The sequence below is a fragment of the Giraffa tippelskirchi genome, chromosome 7 (genome assembly GCF_054371585.1).
Source record: "Giraffa tippelskirchi isolate mGirTip1 chromosome 7, T2T-mGirTip1v1.2.pri, whole genome shotgun sequence".
NCBI lineage: Eukaryota > Metazoa > Chordata > Mammalia > Artiodactyla > Giraffidae > Giraffa > Giraffa tippelskirchi.
The window spans coordinates 39,412,960-39,437,747 of record NC_137281.1 but is presented as its reverse complement, the minus strand read 5'-3'; the positions used below and the strand labels follow the sequence as shown (position 1 = coordinate 39,437,747).

The 24,788-nt window shown below is 35.1% G+C and overlaps 1 protein-coding gene across 15 annotated transcripts in view; it reads left to right on the top strand.

The window, feature by feature from the left end:
- Positions 1 to 24,788, top strand: part of CHD9 (chromodomain helicase DNA binding protein 9) — a 156,716-nt gene that overhangs the window by 42,368 nt on the left and 89,560 nt on the right. For 12 of the 15 annotated variants that reach the window (XM_081514422.1, XM_081514432.1, XM_081514431.1 and 9 more), the window contains one exon: positions 21,916 to 22,247. In XM_081514422.1, coding sequence (XP_081370548.1) covers positions 21,916 to 22,247 — 332 coding nt within the window. Of the gene's footprint in view, positions 1 to 20,364; positions 21,117 to 21,915; positions 22,248 to 24,788 lie in introns of those variants that run through there. The other 3 variants (XM_081514434.1, XM_081514433.1, XM_081514437.1) reach the window with 2 other exon arrangements.

The window sequence follows — 24,788 nt, the reverse complement described above, 5'->3', positions numbered from 1 at the left end:
TCTCCTCTTTTTACAGATACTGACTTGAAGTACAGAATAATTGTATAGCTTTTTCAGGGTCCTACAGATAGTGTTGGATACATTTTTATATGTATGTCATCACATTTTATCCTACTCTTCATTATGGCACCTTAATTTGTAAATTAAAAAAAAAGAAAACTCAAGGTATCACAGTTTATAAGTCACAGAGCAAAGACAAACACGGCTTTGAGAAAACTAGATAGTGAGGAAAGATAAAGAGGGAATCCCCTGGCATCCGGTGGTTAGGGTTCTGTGCTGTCCCTCCAAGGGCCTGAGTTGCATCCCTGGTTGGGGAACAAGCCTCACGCACCACTGCCCAAAAAGAGAGAAAGAAAAGGTAAATAAATGATGATTTTGTAACACATAATTCAGTAGTTTGCTTAGTTGTTTTAATAATTATTTACATAATATTTATTATAAAATAATCGTATATAATTCCAGGTTAAATTCATAAGTATCTTAGATATTGTAGTACTGCAGGGAATAGAACTTTTTTTTTTAAATCAGATAATCTGATTTCCAAAGTGTTGTACTTTATCTTATAAAACTGCTGTTTTTGACTGCTGCTTTTTTTTCTTTTTTTTGGCTTGACTCTGTTTCTTTGTAACTTACTGTTTCAGCACTTTCTTAATATTACTCATGTGGTTGTATCTCTTACTGAATTGAGCCATAATTACTAGAAAGTTTAATTCATGAATTTTTGTCACCAGACAAATGAACTATTTATGAAGAAGATAAATTTGTTTTTCTGTTCTTGGTATCTGTCATTCATTTCTCAGTTCCATTGTTGGATAATAAACATTTTGCAGATTGGTTATTGAATGTAACTTTCTTTGATAAAATAGGAATAGCACTGAATTTGTAGTAGGGAGAACGAAGCTTGAGTCCTAGCCCTGTTGTCTACTATCATAGTAGTCTTAGGCAAGTTTTCTCATCTGTAGTATGTGGCTGTATATTTTTTTAACACTTGATTAATATATGTAACAGTAAATTTGAACGTGCCCTGTAAATTGTAAAGTCAGCTTACTATTTGATAATGATTCCTTGCTTCAAGGATTTTCAAAAACAATTGATAACCAGAAAGACCTTTAATTATTAATCAACTTTTTAAAATTTTATAGTTATAGAAACTGAAGCCCAAATATTAAGTCTGCATAACTTTTTAGTGGCATAATCTGAAATCTGATTCTATTTCCTTTTATTGTTCTTTTTCTTACATAACATTTTTTTACACTTCCCTACTTTCTTATGTAACTATTTCTTAACTCATTTTTATGCTGGCTTGCCCCTAAAATTTGTAAGTCTCAGGGAAAAAGTACAAATGTAAGCTCTTAAATTGTATGTCAAAATATTTAAAGTTGTGAAGTCAATAAATTGTTAAATATGTTCTGTTCTTCTTTGAGAAATAGAAGCATTTGTATGAAAATAGAATCCTTGGACCCTATGGAGTTCCACACCCAGAATATGGCAGAAATCGGTTATTCTACTTCTCTTTCCACTCCTGTTGCTCTCTTGTATTTCAGGTGGCCTCACCAACACAAGGTGGACTTGTCAGCCTGCGTATCCAGGCTCCCCTTTGCTCTTCCCATCTCTTTACCCTTGCCATACAAAGTGTTCCTTGCCAAACAAGGACTTCCTTGAGAGAACAAACCTAGGGAATAGACCCAGCTGTGCTCTGCAAGTGAGTGTGAAACTGTTTTAGGTAGGGAATTCCTATATACCTGGAGCATGTTCTAGAAGAGGGAAGAGGTAGTACATCCTTTTGGCCTTGACGGGTGTGACACAGGAATCAAACCCTCTAAACTGTGCAGCTCAAGGAAGAGGGACTCCTCTTGCCTGATGTAAAGAAAGATGTTTTCTTTACAAGCAATGACACAGACTTGTGAAGTTTGTTGGTAAGAGCTGGTGAATTAGTGAGGGGTGTGGGTAGCTAGCTTGCCTAAGACCAAGAGAAAGATTTTCTCTTTATGGAAATCTTTATCGTTATCCATATCTTGGGCTTTATATCTGTCAATTCAAGTATAATCAATATGTGAATTAAGTTTGTAGACTGTATAGTTTTAAAATTTTCTTAAAAACAAAGCTGTCAGTGTTCTTGGGATTAAAGTGAAATTGTCCTATTAATACATATGTGTGTTCCAGTCAGTGAATTGTTAGTATGGTAGTGGATTAGGACAAGTTATTTTCTAATGAAAAATATTCAGTATCCAAAAACAAAATGAAGTAAATATATAAAAGTAGTAAATAAATGTTCTTTCATTTCAGTAGGTGTTAACATTTTGCCTTTTTTGCTCTATTTGTAGATAAGTACATAGATTTTATTGTTTTGGGTGGTATGATTTGAAAGTAAATTCCAGACCTCACAAGACTTTACCTCTCAATACTTCATGTTAAAATCTCCTAAAGAATGAGAGATAGGTTTTTAAATACAGCCATTATCACACGGAAGATCAATTCAGTTCAGTTGCTCAGTCGTGTCCAGCTCTTCCCAACCCCATGGACTGCAGCATCCCAGGCTTCCCTGTCCATCACTAACTCCTGGAGCTTACTCAAACTCATGTCCATCCAGTCGGTGATGCCATCCAATCATCTCATCTTCTGTCGTCCCCTTCTCCTTCTGCCTTTAATCTTTCCCAGCATCAGGGTCTTTTTCAGTGAGTCAGTTCTTTGCATCAGGTGACCAAAGTATTGCAGCTTCAGCTTCAACATCAGTCCTTCCAATGAACACCCAGGACTGATTTCCTTTAGGATGGACTGGTTGGATCTCCTTGCAGGCCAAGGGACTCTCAAGAGTCTTCTCCAGCACCACAGTTCAAAAGCATCAATTCTTTGGCGCTCAGCTTTCTTTATAGTCCAACTCTCACATTCATACATGACCACTGGAAAAACCATAGCCTTGACTAGATGGACCTTTGTTGGCAAAGTAATGTCTCTGCTTTTTAATATGCTGTCTAGGTTGGTCACCGAAGATAGTCAATAGTAATTTCACATTTCATTTAAAATCTTATTCATATTCAAGTTTTTCCAACTGTTAGAATAAACTACTGAATTTTTTAAATCATTTTTACTTAAAATATCCCACTGAAATGTTTGAACTCTTTAGTTTTGGTCATGACTTTAGAATTAAAAATATATCCAAGTCTTCATTGCTTTGTCATTAAATTTTTTAAAAAATAATCCTAGCATACCAATTTAAATTATCCTGACATACAAATTTTATATATTTTCTTATTGCCAGGATATCCTTTGAGTAACAGTGGTCTGTAAGTAGCTATGAATTCTCTCTGACATTCTAAAAATTAATTACTTTCCCCCTTTGTTTTAACGTGCCTTCTAAATTTACTTTTTCCTTCAGGGAAAACGTTGGCTAAAATTGGGATAAATGAAAGGGATTTACATAATTTGAGGAAAACAAGTGAGTTACTGCAATCTCTTAGATTTCTTTTGAGGAAAGAGAAGAATGAGAGATTATAAATATTTGAAAACTGTTTTAGTGATATATTAAGGCAAAAATATAGATGACAGTACTTCTGGTGAGAATAAACCATCTAGACTTCTTGAAATGTATAGTAAGGGTTATACCAATTACTTCTCATAGCTACTCAGTTTTTGACACTTGCTCATCACTTTTTCTGGGATCTGTTTCTATGGATTCAGGGATCTGAATTCAGGAATCCATATGGATTCTATGGATCTGTTTCACTACAAAGTCTTCGGCTGATTATTCTTTCTCCAATTTCTTGGTTCTTCTTTTTTCTCCTGCACACTGATCCAGATTCTCCAAGAATCTGGCTAAAGCTCTGTTAGCTTCTCACTCTATATTTTCTACTTCTTTTATTTTATGGTATCCCAAGCCTTCTTGTATCACTTTGTACAAGATACTCCCCAAATACATACCTTCTTAAATCTAGTTTAACGTTTTTCGTTTGAATGTAGACCTCTTTACAGATGGGCAGTGAGGGCTGATAACTTAGATGTACCTCCTCTAAATTACTGCAGGTTTTAAAAAATTTCCTTTCCTTCCCCCATCACTAATTACATTGGTTGAAGTAAAGTCTCAAATGTCTTCCAGTATCTTATAGATTTCTCCTGGTATTGGAGGAGATATATAATATTTCCTTTTTTTTTTTTTTTTTTTACTGTTTATTTGAATAAAAACATTAAATACTATGCTAACACAATAAAGAAAAATAATTTGTTTTTAGTGTCAGGACATCAATGCATTAGAACAGATGGTTTTTTCTTAAATATCTCATTGTAATAAATTGTTATTTACTTAGATTAATGATAGTAAGATAAAATAGTAGGCACTTTCAGAGTTATAGCCTTTTAATTTGTTGTTGTGTAACATACAGCAAAGTACACATATTATAAGTAAATAGACTGATAAATTTTCAGAGACTGAACATCATCTACTTCACCAATCCAGATCAATAAATCGAACATTATTACCATCCTAAAAATCTCCTCAGGCCTCCTACTAGTCTTGCTTGCCCTCATCCTAAAGGTAATCACTATTTTGACTTACACACTCATAGATTAGTTTTGCCTGTTATTGAACTTTCTGTGTATTTATGTGGAGTGTGTACCCAGAAGTGAAATTGTTCATTTGTAGGGTATGTGAATGTAGTGCCAAATCAACCACATATTTAGTAATTTAAAACAGCATCCATTTGTTATCTCATAGTTTCCTTGGGTCAGATGTCCGGGCACAGCTTAGCTTGTTTCTCTGCTTGGGGTCTCATAAGACTGCATCCAGCGAGTCCACTGGGGCTGTGATCTCACTGAAGCCTCACACCCTCATCTAGGCTCACGGGGTTGTTGGCAGAATTCATTTCCTTGCAGCTGTAGAACTCACGTTTCTTCCAGGCCAGAAGGAGACTGTCTCTGAGCTCTTAGGAAGGCCTGAGCTCTCTTCTTTAATTAAACATTTTTATCTTGAGATAATTGCAGATTTATATGTAATTGTAAAAACAGCTAAATCTACTGTATTCTTTACTGAGTTTCTTGGCATATTGATATTTTCCTATGTACAGATTTTTTTTAAGATTTTGCATAGGACTATTTAAGGAAACAGTTTTCTCAGTCCAGGTTTCATATAGATAGACCTTTAATAGAATGGAATCATTGTTAGTTTTATACATCTTACAAAAACTTGAAAATCTTTGCAATAGGCTAACATTTGAAGATAGTTGTCAGATCAAGATCTCTTCCTTTTCTCATCAAACTTTTGTTTTCATTCAAGAGTATTACTCAAGAGTTAAATAAACTGCAAAGCTAACATAGTCCCGAGACTGCCTTCATTTTTTCTTCTAATTAAAAAAAAAAAAAAGTTGTATTTCTTTTTTCTTTTTGGTTGTGCCAGGTTGTTATTGCTGTGCTGTTATTACTGCTTTTCTCTGGTTGTGGAGAGCAGGGGCTCCTCTGTAGTTGTAGTGCATGGGCTTCCTCATTGTGGTGGCTTGGTGACGTGCATGGGCTCTAGGATGCTTGGACTTCAGTCTTTGGGGCATGTGAGCTCTGTAGTTACGGCTCATGGGCTTAGTTGCTCTGTTGTAGCATGTGGGATATTCCCAGATCAGGGATCAAACCCGTGTCTCCTGCATTAGCAGGCGGATTCTTTACCACTGAGCCACCAGGGAAGCCCCTGCCTTTACTTCTGACACCATTTACACATTCTGGAGGTTCCCAGAACCACCCTTAGTTTAAATAATAGGCTAGCAGAACTCGCTGAAGAACTATTATACTTATGGTTACAGTTTATTACGGGGGGAGATTATAGGTTGTGTGTGTGTATGTGTGTGCTCAGTCATGTCTGACTCTTTGTGACCACATGGACTGTGGTCATGGGTTAAAACTTGTCAAGAGAAGGGATGCATAGGCAGCTTCAGAGGGTTTCAAACACAAAGCGCTCTCTTTGGAGCTAGGTCCCACCTTTGATGTGTGGCAATATGCATGGGATATTGTTTATCAGGGATGCTCACCTGAGCTTCAGTGTCAGAGTTTTTATTTTTATTATATCCATTAAATAGCTATAACTGTTTATCTCTTTGATTGATTAACTAATTGCCCAATATGGTCTATCCCATCCTCCAGGTTGACTAATACCAGGTGACTCAAAGCCCTCCAACCCTAAGTAAAGGGTCTGTGTTGAACCCCTATGAAATAAAATTGAAGCGTTCATTAACCTCTTAGAACTGTGTATTTCAAAATTTTTTACTGGGACCCAGCATAGGTGTGTTTTTTAATATTTTTGAATGTATATATGTAGGATATGTAGGGGCGTGTGTGTATTAAGCTGTAACCAGTGTTTCTGAAAACACTAGTTCACTACATTTATAAGGAATGTTAATAGCTATCCCCTGAACTGATGGCTCGGAGAAGGCAATGGCATCCCACTCCAGTGCTCTTGCCTGGAAAATCCCATGGGTGGAGGAGCCCGGTAGGCTACAGTCCATGGGGTCGCTAAGAGTCGGATACGACTGAGCGACTTCACTTTAACTTTTCCCTTTCATGCACTGGAGAAGGAAACGGCAACCCACTCCAGTATTCTTGCCTGGAGAATCCCAGGGACGGTGGAGCCTGGTGGGCTGCCGTCTATGGGGTCGCACAGAGTCGGACACGACTGAAGCGACTTAACAGCAACAGCAGCAACAGAACTGATGGCTTGTAATGAGCTTTTAGTTCATAGTTAAAAAAACACTGACTGAAAATCAGACCATTGAGAATAGTGATGGCTAATTATTAGAAGGAACCAGCTTAAAACTGTAGGACCTGAACATGTAAGATCTGAAGAGGAATTGAGGTTCTCTTGCATGGAGTGGTCTCCAAAAATACAGACTGGAAAGGATAGTATAGTTGGTGCAAATGTTATCCAATAGGGAAACTTGGATTTTTAAGATATAAAAATCAGAATGTTGGTTTTTGTGCTTTGTTGCTAATTTCTCAAAGCTGCTTAGAATAATTTGATTCATCTTTCCTCAGATCTTTGCATTGCTAGTTCTTTCTTTTCATTCAGATTTCAGTATAAGTGGTCTCCTCAGTTAGACTTTCCTCGAGTCCATTTTAAAATAGTCACCCCATCACTTTTAATCACATCATCCTGTTTTCATTCTTTGCATAGCCATTACCCTTACCTGATTTTTTTTCCCCCCTATTTGCTTATCTCCTTCTCTAAAATGTTAACTCCATCAGATCGGGGGTTTTATCTTGCTTACTGCTTTATTCCCAGTATTTAAAACAGCATGTCTGGTAGGTAGTATGTACTCAAATAATAATGTCTTGAATGAGTGATTTAGTCTGTGTTCCTCTTAAACCCCAAACAGAATACATTTCTTTTGGCGAGACTAGACTATACTATAATTATCACCTCCCTTGTTCATTATACTTCTTTCCTGTTTGTGCAGTCTAAGATTGCATTTACTTTTTTGGCAAGCTCATTATACTGTATATTCATTTAGTTTACAGTGAGCTAAAATTTCCTGATATTTTTCACATAAACTGTTGCACATACTTTTTCTCTCCCTGCCTTTTTTTTTTTTTAAGTAGGTAGGAGTGTTTGTGTATGCATGTACACGCGTGCTCACAAGAATACCCATTTATAGATTTGGTCTTTTAAGATTTTTTTTCATCACCATTTTTGAGTATGATCTAAGAGGGAGGCTAATTAAGAACTAATGGTAGGTTTGCTGAAGAGATCTTAAGCTGAATTGAAATGCTAGAGGAACCCAGAAGATTGACCGGATCACAGATTTAAGCTGAAAATATTCATTCATTTGGAGGGGCTATGTGCAAGCTGAGGAAGTAGATTCTGTCAGGCAGATTTTGGAAGATCTCAGCTGACATACATAGGTTCGCTTCTTCCTATTCTTAAAAGAAATGTAGCATGATTTCTGCCAGGTTCAGACCTAGCATTGGAGTTAAACCCTTCATGAATCTAAATGTTACTCGCTTTGAAACTTAGTATGGACATGAGTGTAGTAATACTTGAAGAATTATGTTCTCTTGCATCTGTCCCCTCTTCCTTCCCTGATTTTCCTTTCCTAGCATGCCACTCTCCCCCACACTATGTCCTCAAGACCCTAGCCCTCTTGTTTAAAGCAGTCAATGGAGCGCTTTTAATTGCCCTTTATCATTTATCAAACCTTAAGTCATTGTGAACTTCCCAGCACTATTCCTACAGGTCAGTCCTCTCATATTCTTCTTAATTCTGTCTTTTCTACTCTGCGTTTTGAAATCTCGTAAGTTTGCAGCCAGTATTTTTAGATACACTACATTTGTCGTTGTTAGAATCATTTCTTATTGAATTGCTGGAATTTGATTTTTGAGTCCTGAACTATATTTCCTGACTTTATTGATCTGTCTTGTGCTTTTGTAAGTTTCAGGCCATATGATGATACTTTTCTTTCTTTAACATCAAAAGGCCTACATTTATGACACACAGCTAGTATGCCTAAGCGTGTCGTGGATGCCAAAAGGTCATGTTTAATTTTTTCATGTAATTCCCATCACTTCTGCTTCCACAGATAACTTCTCTTGTGGTTAGAGTTACATCCAGAGATGCAGATTCTCTCATGACTTCCTTTGCATTCTGCAAGATGAAATTTTAATATGATGAAATTAAGTATATTTTGTGATTTCTAAAATGCTTTTGACTTTTTATATATAGCTACTCTTCAATATTTGATTTTCTCTTGCCTAAAGCTGTAAATCAAGTGCAAATACCTTATTTAAAATTTTTTCCTTATTGCAAATGTATTTAAATTATCCTCCCCTTACCATCATTTTCATTTATGTTAGTAATTACTTGAGTGTTCAAGTAGTTTTTTAAATATCTCAGAATTCTGAAAGTAAAATTGCTTTTTCATAATGCATTGTATACAAAAAAAACCAGTGTCTTTGAACATAACCAGTTCTTAATCTCCTCTTTAAAGATTTGAGGGTTGTTTTTTTTTCTTTATATTTATTTTATTAATACCTTTGAAAACATTGTCCAAAGGATTTAGAATATGATGATTAGTGTTGTCCACCAAATTATGCAACTGTGTGGTGGTTAATTTGCTTATGCTATTGCCCTTCTACTATATCAGGTTTTCTCAAGGCTGTAAGAGTGTATTTCACCCATGGGTTTTGTCAGACTGCCACTACCACACTTCAGTCTCTCTTTTTATCTGGAAGAAATAGAAAATAGCAAATGGATTTACTGCTTTGGAAAGGCTACTGATTCCTCATTCGTTGTCATAAATGTAATGCTTTATGGACTTTGGATCAGTAGTCATCTATGACAATACTTAGCAGAAGAGTTGAACTTTGCTATTATTTCAGTGTGATAGATATTTGTCCTGTCTGTGCCTGAACTCTTTCATCTGCCGTTAGGAATAATTAATATTTGATTAATTTTTAATAATTTGATTAATAGGAACATTGTGAAGTCAAATTAAAAAATAAATAGTGAAAACTTTTGGGAAGGAAAATTATTTTTGAATTAACATATTCAAGAAATCTTATGGTAAATGGATGGGGAAACAATGGAAACAGTGACAGACTTTATTTTCTTGGGCTCCAAAATCACTGCAGATGGTGACTGCAGCCATAAAATTAAAAGACAGTTGCTCCTTGGAAGAAAAGCTATGACCAACCTAGACAGCATATTAAAAAGCAGAAACATTACTTTGCCAACAAAGTCTGTCTAGTCAAAGCTATAGTTTTTCTACTAGTCATGTATGGATTTGAGAGTTGGACCATAAAGAACTGATGCTTTTGAACTGTGGTGTTGGAGAAGACTCTTGAGAGTCCCTAGAACTGCAAGGAAATAAACCGTTCAGTCCGAGAGGAAATCAGTCCTGAACATTCATTGGAAAGACTGATGCTGAAGCTGCAATACTTTGGCCACCTGATGCGAAGACCTGACTCATTAGAAAAGACTCTGATGCTGGGAAAGATGGAAAGCAGGAGGAGAAAGGGATGACAGAGGATGAGATGGTTGTCTGGCGTCTCAGACTCAATGGACATGAGTTTGAGCAAGCTCCGGGAGGTGGTAAAGGACAGGCAAGCCTGGCATGCTGCAGTCCATGGGGTCGCAAAGAGTCAGACACTACTGAGTGACTGAACAAGAAGCATTTTAGAAAAGATGCTGTGGGAAGTTTGTATTATTTACCAAAGTGATATTTATATATAATATTTTAATTTTTTTGATAGAGTTTCATTTTCTTCTTTTTTATAATTTTCTTTATTTTTATTTTTGGCTGTGCTGGGTCTTTGTTGCTGCATGGGCTTTCTCTAGTTGAGGCAAGCAGGGGTTTACTGTCTAGTTGCCGTGCATGGGCTTCTCATTGTGGTGCTTCTCTTGTTGTGGCGCACAGGCTTCAGTAGTTGTGGCACATGGGCTCAGTAAGCTTAGTTCCTTCAGGGCATGTGGGATCTTCCCGGAACAAGGATCAAAACCGTGACTCCTGCACTGGCAGGCAGATTCTTTACCACTGAGCCACCAGGGAAGCCCTGATATTTTAATTTTTTATTGGTGGTATGATAATTTTTAATTGTTTTATGGAAAGGGCTTTAAATCTCGTACTTGTGATAAAACTAATTCTCTAATTTCTTTTTCTCTCTCTCATACAGTAAACATCTCCAAGTTTGCAATTCCACTGTAGCCTACCATTTTCCCTTCATTTATTTAAGAAAAGTATTTAACACTGTCACTTTCCTCCCATTTACTTCTTAATCTACTGTAATATGGCTTCCACCTCAACCACTCCATTAAACTATTCTTACCAGTAACCTGGAATATCTTACAGTGCCAGAAAGTAAAGTGTTCAAAATATGGTGCTGGTAAACAGAGCTTAGGAACCAACTTGAAGGAGCTCTAAATTTTCAAAGCTGGAAAAATTTGAATGACAAATAATCATGTTATCAGATTATAACCCATAGAATAAAATAAGTCTGTATGAGTCCATGAGGCTGTACAAGTATAAATAACTGAATAAGTAAATGACTGAATGAATACATAAAGAGAAGAGGCAACTTTTGTTTGTAGTAGAATTCCAGTTGAAAATGTGGAAGGAATGATGGAAATAAATATTTTCCATTAGGAAAATAACCACAGTAATAATAATTGTTATAGGCAGGAGTCATCAGTGTAAGCTAAAATAACTAGGCAAATATTTATGAGAAGCAAGATATTTGCATAGTCTGATAAGATACTTAATAATTATAAAAGGAGAAATTTATGAGAGTCATGGAAGACATTACTTTAACCAAGCGATCAAAGTTAACAGTACCAGTTATAAGATATCCTGTCATCACAGTAAACCCTGATGCGGTGATGGAGTGAGGGGGGCACAGTGTCACATGACAGCAGCAACAATAGTATCTGACATTTCTGAGCATTTGTGTGCCAGACGCCACACTAAGCACTTTACTAGCATTATCTGTTAGGCCTCACAGTAGCCCTAGAAGATACACGCTATTATTATCTCCATTTTACAGATAATGAAACTGAGACCCAGGGTTGGCTGAGTCCAAACCGCTTTGCTTTAATCACAACATTATGCTGAGGACAACTTTTAGTGTCATTAGTAATTTATGGACTGATGAATTCAGTATATGTAATGTCAGTAAGGAACTTCGTGAAATTTTGTGGTTTAATGTGTTTAAGATATAATTTTGTTGGGGAACAAAAGATGAAGTTTTGAACAATATGGCATTGAAAAAGCAACACAAGCTAATATAAAATAGGTTAAATATTATTTGTTTTTATATCATGTATAACCTTTTTGTAAACAAAAAAGTTTTCATGAAATATTTAGTTATTTTTATTGAAACCACTTAGCAACCCTAAATGTAAAAATCTGGTCCTATTACTTCTCTGTATGTAATCAATTACTGATTCCCTATTTCAGTTTAGCATAAAGTCCAGATATTTTAGCATAACTTACAATACTTGATAATTAACCCATTACCTTTTTGTCTTAATTGCTTATCATTCTTCCACATGCATCGTTTTCATGTCATGCCAAACTACTTGTTATTCCCAGAATATAACTGTTTAAATTTCTTTATTATATATAACATTTCATGTGTACACAAAACCAGAGTATCTGTCACTCAGCTACAGCAGCCATCAGTTTATAGGCAGTTTTTCGTCTAGATGACCCTGTGACTATCATACCCACCCCCTCCAGCAACTATCTTGAAACACACCTCAATGATATCGTGTCATCTGTAAATATTTCAGTTTATATACCTAGAAGACAAAGGTTTTTGCTTTAAAACACAACTTCAAAATTAGTTTCACACTTAATAACTATTATTCCTTCATAATCAAATATCCATTCAAAGGTAAACTTCCCTAATATTAACAAATATAGTCTTACACACTTTCTCAAGTCTGTGTCAAGACAAGGGCCACACATTGCATTCAGTTGATATGAATTTTGAGTGTCTCTTTTCTTTTTTCTATTTTTTTTTTATTTTGGCATTACATTTAGTCTTAAGACTCTCTTGATCTGTGGTTACACTTTGTTTCTTATAATTTCTTTGCGAAGAAGCTGAGCCATCTGTCTTTAGAGTTTCCCACATTCTGGATTTTGCTGAATACGTTTGCATGGTATGCTCTAATGTGTTTTCTCTCTCTGTATTTCTTGTCACATAATAATAAATTCTTATTTTAAAAAATAACTTTCATGAATATCTACTATTTGTCTGAACTACTATGTGGATGATTAAAATAAATGAAATACAATAACATTACCTTATCAATGTAAAATTCAGGACTTAATGACAATAAAAAAAGAGAATGTCATCATTAGCTAAAAGTGGAAACCTGTATACTAGCACAGGTCACAAGAATAAGCCTTTTAATTTGTGAACATGGGAGTTCACAGATGTGAAGAAAACAAAATAAAATAATTGCCTCACATCTATCAAAAACTCTGAAAACAAATCTATGGGTAAAATTCAGAAGACTTTGACATAATAATTTGGATCAGTTTTTCCTGCTTTTTTTTTTCCTCTTTAAAAGCAAGTCTTCATTGGTACCTTGTGGAAATATGTAATGAATGCAGACGTTACCACTAATGTTTGATGCATATTATTAAAATTAACTATAAGTTTATTGTTTTTAGAGTTTGGTTTAATAGGAATACTTAAGGAAATAATTATATAAGTCATCCTAAAATAAAAATATTAAAAACTAGTACCCTGGCTTGCTATAAACAGTTTAACAGAATTAAAATGCCTTCTAAGTTAGGTTTATAACATCAAATTGCTCTCATATTTACTTTACATTTATTTATTTAAAAAATTTTTTATTTGACTGTGCTGAGACATATAAAGGATCTTAGTTCCCCAACCAGGGATCGAACCTACACCCCTTGCAGTAGAAGCTCAGAGTCTTAACCACTGGACCACCAGAGAAGACCCTTTGCTTTCCTTTTGATGGCAGAGCTTTTAACTTTTCCCTTTTGACTTGATTTCAACACTCATGATACTCACCTTACCATTTTTGTAGTTTCCTTTTTGTTTTTCTTCTTTTGACTCCTCTTCATCTCCGGCTATTCAAAACTTGCTGTTTTGGATTTCACTCCTGGTTCTCTTCTTTTACCCTGTGTTGTCTCTCTTGGCAGTAAAACTCAGTCTTGCTCAAGTTTCTCCATCTCTGTTCTGTTGTATATTCTCTTCCATTGGAAGCTCCATTCACTTCGTCTCCTAAGTCTGAAACCTGAGAGTCCTCTCTCCTGAGAAAAGTTGGAAGATTTTTAGCTATAATACAGTTTGAAATGGTGTTGTTGAAAATTCCTTGTTTTGTGTTTTATTATTACCAAAGAATTATATCTGTTTTGTTATTTGAGATACTGTATTCCTTTGTATTGTTGTAAAAATGTGTGAAATAGAACTTTTAATTTTTTTATATTTTTCCCTAAGAAAGGAACCTGTGCTCAATAGTAGATGTATGGTAGCCATGTGACCATCCTCCCCTCCTTTTTGAAGATTTTTTATTTCCATTCATGTCTATACACTGGTGATTCAAGTTTTTAAATTGTTTGTATGCAACTAAAATATTTGAAATGGATGAATTGAGAATGGGAGGGTACGTGGAAAAAGAATTGAGTACCCACTCAGATTTTAACATCTCTAACTCCTTACCCAAATCTCTTTGGTTCTTCCATGAAAGCAAAGAGGAGTATCTGTGGTATTAAAACTTTCTAATTTTTAAGAGGTAGCATTCATAAAGGCTGGGTACCACTCTGTTTCATTCTGTTCTTCAATTTTTTAGTACTAGTCTGAACCCACTAAATTTATATCATGACTTGTTATTAGGGCATGGTCTATGCACTTCTTCTGAGCACAGAAGAATTGATGCTTTTGAACTGTGGTGTTGGAGAAGACTCTTGAGATTCCGTTGGCCTGCAAGCAGATCCAATGAGTCCATCCTAAAGGAGATCAGTCCTGGGTGTTCATTGGAAGGACTGATGTTGAAGCTGAAACTCCAATACTTTGGCCACCTCATGCGAAGAGCTGACTCATTTGAAAAGACCCTGATGTTGGGAAAGATTGAGGGCAGGAGGAGAAGGGGATGACAGAGGATGAGATGGTTGGATGGTATCACCGACTCAATGGACATGAGTTTGGGTAAACTCATGGAATTGGTGATGGACAGGGAGGCCTGGCGTGCTGCAATTCATGGGGTTGCAAAGTTGGACACGACTGAACTGAACTGAATTGAACTGTGGTTTGAAAAACACTTATATAAGAAATCCTTGAGTTTCTCCAACATTGAAATATGACATCCAGGGTCTTCCATATATTCTTCCAATTGCTATCAAACTAATTGATATGTCACATATATCAAATCTTTATGATTTGCTATGACTTGTTTTTCTTATAAATATTTGGATATATTATTAATATATGTGTCTTTTATGTATTTTTTTTTTTTTCATTTAGCATACCCAATCCTTGGGGAGGAAGGCCTTTGCCTTTATTTTTTTTAAGTTGTGTTTTGAAACTATGACAAACCTACAGAGAAATCACAAATGAAATACAAAAATTTCTATTACTTTGTAAAGAATTGGAGAGTACACTGCAAACCTAATGTTCCATCACCCCCAAAGACTTGATATATTTCCTATTTGATAATAAATATTTTGGGCTTCCTGGTGACTCAGATGGTAAAGAATCTGCCTGCAATGCAGGAGACCTGAGTTCAATCCCTGTGTTGAGAAAATTACCTGAAAAAGAGAATGGCTATCCACTCCAGTATTCTTTCGTGGAGAATCCCATGGACAGAAGAGCCTGGCGGGCTACAGTCCATGGGGTCGCAAAGAGTGGGACACAACTGAGCAACTGACACAAACAATAAGTATTAATAAATATTATTAATAATAAATATTCTACAGATAATATTTTCCTATATAACTATAACCATAATGAGTGGGAAATTAATACAGCAGGAGCTAATGGGACTGAGAGAAAGAAAACAAAACACAATTAAGCAGATTGGACAGAATTTGTTGACTGCTTATGTGGGTGAAAAAGAAAAATTGTAACATTGAGAAAAGTTACTATTAACTACCCTTCTCTATATTTGTGTAAATTGGGAAATTGCCTACATTAAAAATCGTTAGTTACTTAACACTTCAGTGTTGATGTTCCATGAGCATATAGTTTTATAATATTATATCGCTAGTAAAGTAATGCTCAAAATTCTCCAAGCCAGGCTTCAGCAATACATGAACTTCCAGATGTTCAAACTGGTTTTAGAAAAGGCAGAGGAACCAGAGATCAAATTGCCAACACCCGCTGGATCATCGAAAAAGCAAGAGAGTTCCAGAAAAACATCTATTTCTGCTTTATTGACTACGCCAAAGCCTTTGACTGTGTGGATCACAATAAACTATGGAAAATTCTGAAAGAGATGGAAATACCAGACCACCTGACCTGCCTCTTGAGGAACCTGTATGCAGGCCAGGAAGCAACAGTTAGAACTGGACATGGAACAACAAACTGGTTGCAAATCAGGAAAGGAGTACATCAAGGCTGTATATTGTCACCCTGCTTATTTAACTTATATGCAGAGTACATCATGAGAAACGCTGGGCTGGAAGAAGTACAAGCTGAAATTAAGATTGCCGGAGAAATATCAATAACCTCAGATATGCAGATGACACCATCCTTATGGCAGAAAGTGAAGAAGAACTAAAGAGCCTCCTGATGAAAGTGAAAGAGGAAAGTGAAAAAGTTGGCTTAAAGCTCAACATTCAGAAAACTAAGATCATGGCATCCGGTCCCATCAGTTCATGGCAGATAGATGGGGAAACAGTGGCTGACTATTTTTCTGGGCTCCAAAATCATTGCAGATGATGATTGCAGCCATGAAATTAAAAGGCGGTTACTCCTTGGATGGAAAGTTACTACCAACCTAGACAGCATATTAAAAAGCAGAGACATTACTTTGTCAACAAAGGTCCATCTAAGTCAAGGCTGTGGTTTTTCCAGTAGTCATGTATGGATGTGAGAGTTGGACTATAAAGAAAGCTGAGCGCCAAAGAATTGATGCTTTTGAACTGTGGTGTTGGAGAAGACTCTTGAGAGTCCCTTGGACTGCAAGGAGATCCAACCAGTCCATCCTAAAGAAGATCAGTCCTGGGTGTTCATTGGAAGGACTGATGTTGAAGCTGAAACTCCAATACTTTGGCCGCCTGATGCGAAGAGCTGACTTATTTGAAAAGACCTTGATGTTGGGAAAGATTGAGGGCAGAAGGAGAAGGGGACGACAGAGGAAGAGATGGCTGGATGGCATCACGGACTCAATGGACATGAGTTTGGGTAAACTCCTGGAGTTGGTGATGGACAGGGAGGCCTGGAGTGCTGCGATTCATGGGGTCGGAAAGAGTCGGACACGACTGAGCAACTGAACTGAACTGAATAGTAGAAGAATTGTTTGATTATAAATATTTGATTGTCTACTGTTAAGATTCATCATTTAATGGGATTTTGAATCAAGTAATAGAATCTATTGAGAAGCTTTGTACGAGAAGTGAGATATTTTGGAAATCACCCTAGGTTCTGTGAATAGTGTCAGCGAGTTAAAATATTGAAAGAAAACGTCAAGAGAATCTATATCTTATATTCCAACTGTTACTTCTTTCTGAGGATCCAGTCCCAAATTTCCAATTACTCAAACTTTCCATTTCAAGCTCAGTGTGAAAAGAATTAAATCATGCACACATACACACCCTTTATCAACTAGATTTCCTGTTTCTTTTATCTTCTTCTGTACCAGTACTTTGTCTAGAAAACAAGGATTGACTCTTCCCACTTGTCAGCCATACCCACCCATGTATAGTTGATCTCTACATCTTAGAAAGAGGACTGGAAAAAACTGAACTTGTTTCTTTCTTGATTACTAGTATCTCTGCAATTTTGAGAAAGTCATTTACTTTCTTTTGTATTCAAATTAATCTCTATAACTTAGGGTATTTGAAACAATCTCTGTACTATATAGGTATTTGAACCAATCCATGTAACTTACAATACAAATACAAAAGTTACTTGTGTTTACAGTGGTTAAGAGCATGGTTTCCATTATAAGGCTTTCTGCCTTCTCATCCCTGGTCCATCTTTCAGTAGCCGTGTGGTCTCAGGCAAGTTATTTCTCTATGCCTTAGTGCATGCTTGCTTGGTCACTTAGTCATGTCCGATTCTCTGCGACCCTATGGACGGTAGCCTATCAGGCTCCTCTGTCCATGAGATTCTCCAGGCAAGAATACTGGAGTTGGTTGTCATGCCCTCCTCCGGGGGATCTTCCCAATCCAGGAATCCAACTTGTGTCTCTTACGTCTCCTGAATTGGCAGGCAAGTTCTTTACCACTAGTGCCACCTAGGAAGCCCCTATGCCTTAGTATCCTTAGCTATAAAATGAGGATATAGTAGTACATATCTCACCGAGTTGTTTCTGTTTTTTTAATTTTTATTGGAGTATAGTTGGTTTACAATGTTGCATTAGTTTCAGGTGTACAGCAAAGAATATACATATATTAATATATATATATCTACTTTTTTTTTAAAGATTCTTTTCCTATGTATGTCATTACAGAGAATTGAGTTGAGTTCCTTGTACTATACAGCAGGTTTTTATTACTTTACCTATTTCATATGTAGTAGTGTGTATATGAGGCTTCCCAGGTGGCTCAGTAGTAAAGAATCCGCCTACAAAGCAGGAGATGCAGGTTTGATCCCTGGGTCAGGAAGATCCCCTGGAAAAGAAAATGGCAACCCACTCCAGTATTCTTGCCTGGGCCTGGTAGACTACAGTCCATGCAGTTGCAAAAAGTCGGACACGACTTAAGCAGCCCCAGTGGTAGTGTGTATATGTCAATTTCAGTCTCCCATTTATTCCCCCCTCCTATCCCCTGGTAACCATACATTTGTTTTCTACATATACTCCACTTCTGTTTTGTAAATAAGTTCATTTGTACCTTTTTTTAAGATTCACATATAAGCAATATCATATGATATTTATCTTTCTGTGTTCAGCTTTCTTCACTGAGTATCACAGTCTCTTGTTGCATCCATGTTGCTGTAGATGGCATTATTTTGTTCTTTTTTATAGCTGATATTCCATTGTATATATGTAGCACATCTTCTTTATCCATTTCTTTGTTGATGTACATTTAGGTTTCTTCTGCATCCTGGCTATTGTAAATAGTGTTGCAGTGAACATTGGGGTGCATGTATCTCTTTGAATTTTGGTTTTCTTCATAGGGTTGTTTTTAAGATTAACTGAGTTACTGTACTGTAGATCCTTGAACAATGTAGGGTTAGAGACTCATTGAAAGATCCAATTATAATTTATAGTCAGTTTTCCCTTTATATGATTCCTCCATACTTGCACTTCATGATTCCTCCATATCTGTGGTTCCACATCCTTGGATGAAACCAATGGTGGATTATGTAGCACTGTAGTATTTATTGGAAAAAAATCTGTATACAAGTGGACCCAGGCAGTTTAAATCCACATTGTTCATGTGTATGTCATATTAGGCATAGTGCCTAGAACATAGTAAGGAAGAAATGTGTTAGCTCTTATGATTATCATTATTTTTAAAAATTGTTTGTGCCCGTAAGTCTAGTCTCTCATTTTGGAATACCACTGTAAGAAACTCTCCCATTTGCTCCTCCTCTCCGTTATCATTCTTACCCTATTATTCAGGATTGAATTAATTATTATTTGTAAAATGCTTAGAATAGTGCCTGTCACCTAGTAAGCATTTGGTGTTAGCCATTATTATTAGTTATTATGATTTTTACATAGATGACCTCTCAGGTTACTAAGATCCTTTTCTTGCCATTAATGATCCTATGCCTTAAATATCCTCTGCTGCTCTTTACTTTGGTCTTTCTAGGATACTGTTTGTATAACGTAGCTCCATCTCGGGAGCTTTGATGCCTTAAAGGAAAAGGAAACTAAAAACAGGTTATTTGATGCAGATGTCAGATGACCTGCCAAGACCAGGTGAAAAAAATGGCATTAATGAAAGAGGTAAATGTGAATTTTGAAGCAGTGAAAATTTTGTTTTAGGTATTTCAGACTATTAAAATAGTCTCAGTATTTTATAGAAGAAAAATGGTATTATCAGATTCAGGAGGACTTGCTACTTATTTTTAGCAAGGGACTAAAACTCAAATTTGTATCTGAAAAACTCAACAGTTTAGTTGAAATAGAATGTGGAGAGTAAAGATCAGGAATGTTTTAGGAGTTTTTTGAGGTTAGGAAAATAGATTAATGAATGAATTCAGGTTTAAGTAAGAGAAAATTTTAAGTAGGATTAGTTGTTCTTTATAGACAGATCTTATGTGTTCATTTCAAAATCTTAAGCTTCTTTTTAGAATTTAAATGAAAATAGCTTCAGTTCTCTGTTTTAAAAATAACATTGTTAGCTTTTTATTAGGAGAATAATGAGAGACCTTATCTAATTCTTAAAGAGAAGTCACTTGTTATGTGTTCATTTGCATGACCTCCTCTTTAACCCTTCAGTCCTCTTTAGCTATGTTTAATACTTTAAATATTTTAGAGTATCACAGAGAAAAGTATTTTTCTCTGGTAAAAATTGCATTGGACTTTGTTTTTTTAATGATGATAGCTACATAAAGCCACTTCACTACTGTTTTCGTTTTCAAATAATTTTTTGAAATCAAGTTTTTACGTATATTTTTTAAAAACTTGACTACAGGAAATGGTAGAGTGAGAGTTAAATATGTTACATGGAGGGAAGAACAGTCCATTGGGGGTTAAATTGCAGAGTCTAATGGAATAATAACTGGTAGCACCATCTGCTGGCCTACTTCCGCAGAAGGAGTCAGTATTTTTAACGACATCTCTAATATTCATGCTGATGCATTTTGATGCTTTGTGCATTCATTTCTTTCTGTGCTTTGTTGGAATCTGGCTATCTGCTTACAGCTATTGAGGAAACTCAGCTTTTTAGGAGGGGTTTTCATATCTAATTAGGATGAACAGTGGATATAAACTTGCCAAGGCAGAAATGTGTTGATAAATCACAATGTGTATTTGTGGAGGGTTGTGCATCTCTTGGTTGCAGCTTGCTAAATAGGCCATTTAGGAATCTTCTTTCAATGCTTTTTTCTTGAGCACTGCCTGGGGTGGTGAAAAAGCAGAGGGCAAGCCTTTGTCTGACGCCAAAAATGTCTTCAGTGAAGAGGCCAAGAGGAAGGGTAAGTGAAAGCCTGAATGAGTGGGAGGAGGAGGGGTTCTTTGGGCTAAAAGGCTAATGGGATTGAATAACCTTCCTTATTACTGGCTGCTGCTGCGGGAGTCGTACTGCATCGCCATCTTGAGCTTGTTGCTGTTTTCTCGCGTCTTGGTTATTTGTTACAGCCTGTAGGCCTTAAGGTGGCATTTTAGTGAGCGATTCTAAACCCTCCTTCCTTTCTCAGTGCTGTAGCACTGCTATGAAACCTTTGATGAGGCAGGTATAGAAAAGATATCCAGTGAAGCACACTGGAATCAGCATGAAAATGTGTTTGGAAATTCCTGGTGGTTTTTTCCCTTGCTGTAGTCAGAGGCATGTTTACGGGTAAGAATGTAACAAAACTGTGATCTAAGAATATGTGGATGAATGCGTGTTTGAAGAGGATATTCTTTTAAAATGCTGTTGATTTGCTTCCTGTGATATTGCTAAAATATTAATAATTTTAACGTAAAACTATAAATTTGTTTTTTTCCAGAATTGCTTGAGCAAAATATTATGATATAGAAAGAGAAAAAAATCCTCATTTAACTCTTTCACAGAAGAACTAAAACTTTGTCTAATTTTTAGTATGGTTTTGTCCGTTTACTAACTAGCTACATGGCCGCATAGACTGCACATTAAAATGATTTAAATGGTTTCAGGTTCTAGTTCCAGTTTCTTGTAAAGCAGAGAAGCTTTGTTTTTCTAAAAATCATAATAAACTATGGGAAGTAGTCATTCTAAATGAAAATTGATATTTTAAATATATTAAAATTTTCAGAGTTCTGGAATGAAGAGGAAAGAAGATACTTATTCCAAATGCCTAGAATATTTATATGACTAAATTTGGATTAGCTGTATTTATAGGACAGAATTTGAATCAGCTAATTAAGAATGCTGTGAAAATATCAGTGAATCTATATTACCCTTCTTTTATCTTCATTTTTAAAAGTGATAGTTCCGCTCTTTATTTTATACCTAGACTAATATCTAAATCAGCAAGATGTTTTAATTTTAAACTGTAACACATATATTTGCTAATGTATTTTACTTCTTTAAGCTTAATTCTAAAGTTTTGGTTGTGTGTGTTAACTGTTTAAATCTACTTTTATATATTGTGTAAAAATTATTTTGATTTCTCTAGCCTCCATCTTCCAAGAAGAGTGATGGTTCTGGGACATACACTAAGTTGCAGAATACCCAGGTGAGGATCATGTCTGAGAAGAAGCAGAGAAAAAAGGTGGAATCAGAAAGCAAGCAAGAAAAGGCTAATCGTATAATATCAGAGGCCATAGCAAAAGCAAAGGAGCGAGGGGAACGCAATATTCCACGAGTAATGAGCCCGGAAAACTTTCCTAGTGCTTCAGTTGAAGGAAAAGAGGAAAAGAAAGGAAGAAGGATGAAATGCAAGCCAAAGGACAAAGAGAGCAAAAAAACAAAAACTTGTTCTAAGTTAAAAGAGAAGACAAAAATTGGGTAAGTTGGTTAAGAATTAAATCTTCTTCCTTTGAAGTTTTTGTAAAAGCACAGTCTGTCTAATCTTTTAATTTGCATGTGATGTGTTTACTCTCACTTTGGAGTTTTAAGTTGTTAGACACTATGTGTATCTCATTGCCTTTTTGAATGAATTAGGTATTGATAATATTCCAGAATTTTACTAAATTTACTAATATGTGAATGTACCTTTTTGTTAGTAAAAAGAATTTAAAACAGGAAAATATTTTATATATAAAACAGAAAAAGGAAAAATAAAAAAATCCACATTGCTGTGCCAGTTCCAAATTAACTTTATTTAAAATTTAAAAGCGCCTTGAAATTCTTTATAATTATAGATTTCTTTCTCTCTTAGTTGTACTTCACTGGATACTTTATAGTTTGGAAACATGAGAAATATATTTTCTCATAAACCCACAACTTTGAAATAAATGGAATAGCAAGAAAACTAAGACCATTTAAATCAACAATAAGCAGCTCTCAATTCTTACAGACTTACTTCTTTATAGTCTTTCTGATTTACTTAATGTAATAAAGAGGCCAGGTGAGGATTAATGCTTCAAGAGAATTAAAAGGGTAAAGAATTGCTTTTGGAGGGTACATTAATCCTGGGTGTTTTTATTTGACTACTTACCTAATACATTTTCAAAAAATAAAATGTAATAAGTATTATTCGTTTTATGTGTGTATTTATTTTATGTATGCAAGGGTAAAACTAATCTTAAGGCCAACAGAGTTTAGACTTGTTTTTATGGGAATATTTGGTTATTTTTGAAGGCTTTATATGAAATTTTAATAAAGTATTTAATTTTCTTTTGTCCACATAAAAGAGTACACAATAAAGGAGAAATTTCATTATTATTAAAATCTTCATTTGCTTAAGAAATTATATAGATATTTAGAACTGAAACAATTTTGTAACAATTTATTCCCAGCATTTAAAATGCAACCATCAAACTGAGTTATATCATTAGGTCCTGAAGTCTTTCAGTCCAAATCTTTAAATAACATGGGCTCTCTTGTTTTAATAGAGAAATAATTAATATTATTGATTTTATATTTTATTTGAAATATATAAAATGAAATTTTTATATGAAATTTGAAGTTTAGATTTCTGTTCCTTTTATGTTTAAAGGTTTTGGTATGAAAGTATCTTATTTCAATATTTTGTCTTAAAAGTGTAGATTAATATGGTAGGATATAGTAATAATATTAGAGTATCTGTATTCTGTGATATTTGTATTTTTGTTAGAAATAGATTAGTAATGATAAATTATTTTAATATTGTACAGGATGATCAATTTAGTATTTGTTTTTTAGAGATAGCATTCGTGAGAAGAGATCAGAATTGTATTGGAAAGATATTTCCATGGTCAGGTATTGAGTAAGTGATAGAAAAATCACTTGCTGAAAGTGGGTGACTTTTTGATAGAGGCATTTATAAGTTGCAGGCAAGTAGAAGTGAAGCTTACCCATATATTATTAAGCTATTGGAGTGCAACAGTTTCTTGATCATCTTTATTAGACAACCAAAGATTACTTTCATGTTGGAAGAAAAAGTGTGGATGGATATGAAATTCATATACAACCTGGAGTTCTGTATTGGTCACTTGAAATATTTCATTACTGTGCTTTCCAGTTAGCCCACTATGTTGTATTATTTTGAATTTGCCGAGTTTTTAATTTTTTGTGAAGAACCAACCATCCTTTAAATAGTTAAGTTTATTTGCATCATTTTAATAGTATTTCATGATGTATTAAATATTTTCTTGTAAGGGTTTTGTTTTTCTTAGTTTTAAAAGAATCAAACTTTTGCTAGTATCAGATGATTTATATCAGATAAAATTAAAGGGAGTGTGTGCTGGAACTTAACCATGAGCATTGTGAAACATAAATTTCAAAAATAACTAAATTTGTAAATAATAAGTTATGATTGTATAGTCAGAGTTGTTCATTTAATGCACATATATGATGTAATCTAGGAATTATTATATTCTAATAGTAATCTGAAGAAAACCAATACTGCCTCTGCTTGCTAATATACTTGAAACCTTTTCATTTTTTCTTTCACTTTCATAGATTAATTTTTTTAAATATGAGAAATAGAGTTTCCTTTTCAGAGACTTTGATACAGTGTTATTTAATCTTTACAGTAATTCTGAGTTAGATTGGGCATGCAGTATGATAATAAGGTTGAGTGCTTTGACTTTGGAACCAGTTGTACTTATTCACATTCCCCCTTTATCACTTACAAGCAGTGTGACCCTGGACAAATACTTAACCTCTCCAAGTTTTAGTTTACTCATACATAAAATGAGGATAATGATAGTGCTTGCCTTATATTGTTATATTGAGGGTGAAATGATTTAATAACATTTAAAGCATATAGAACAATACCTGTAAATAATGTTAGCCGTTATTTTCTGAAAACCTAAATAGCATTTAGCTATTTAGGAAAAACCCAAGGCCAGGAGCTATGCCCCTTCTTTGAAACTTAAGTTCTCACCTATCTGCCTAGGTTCT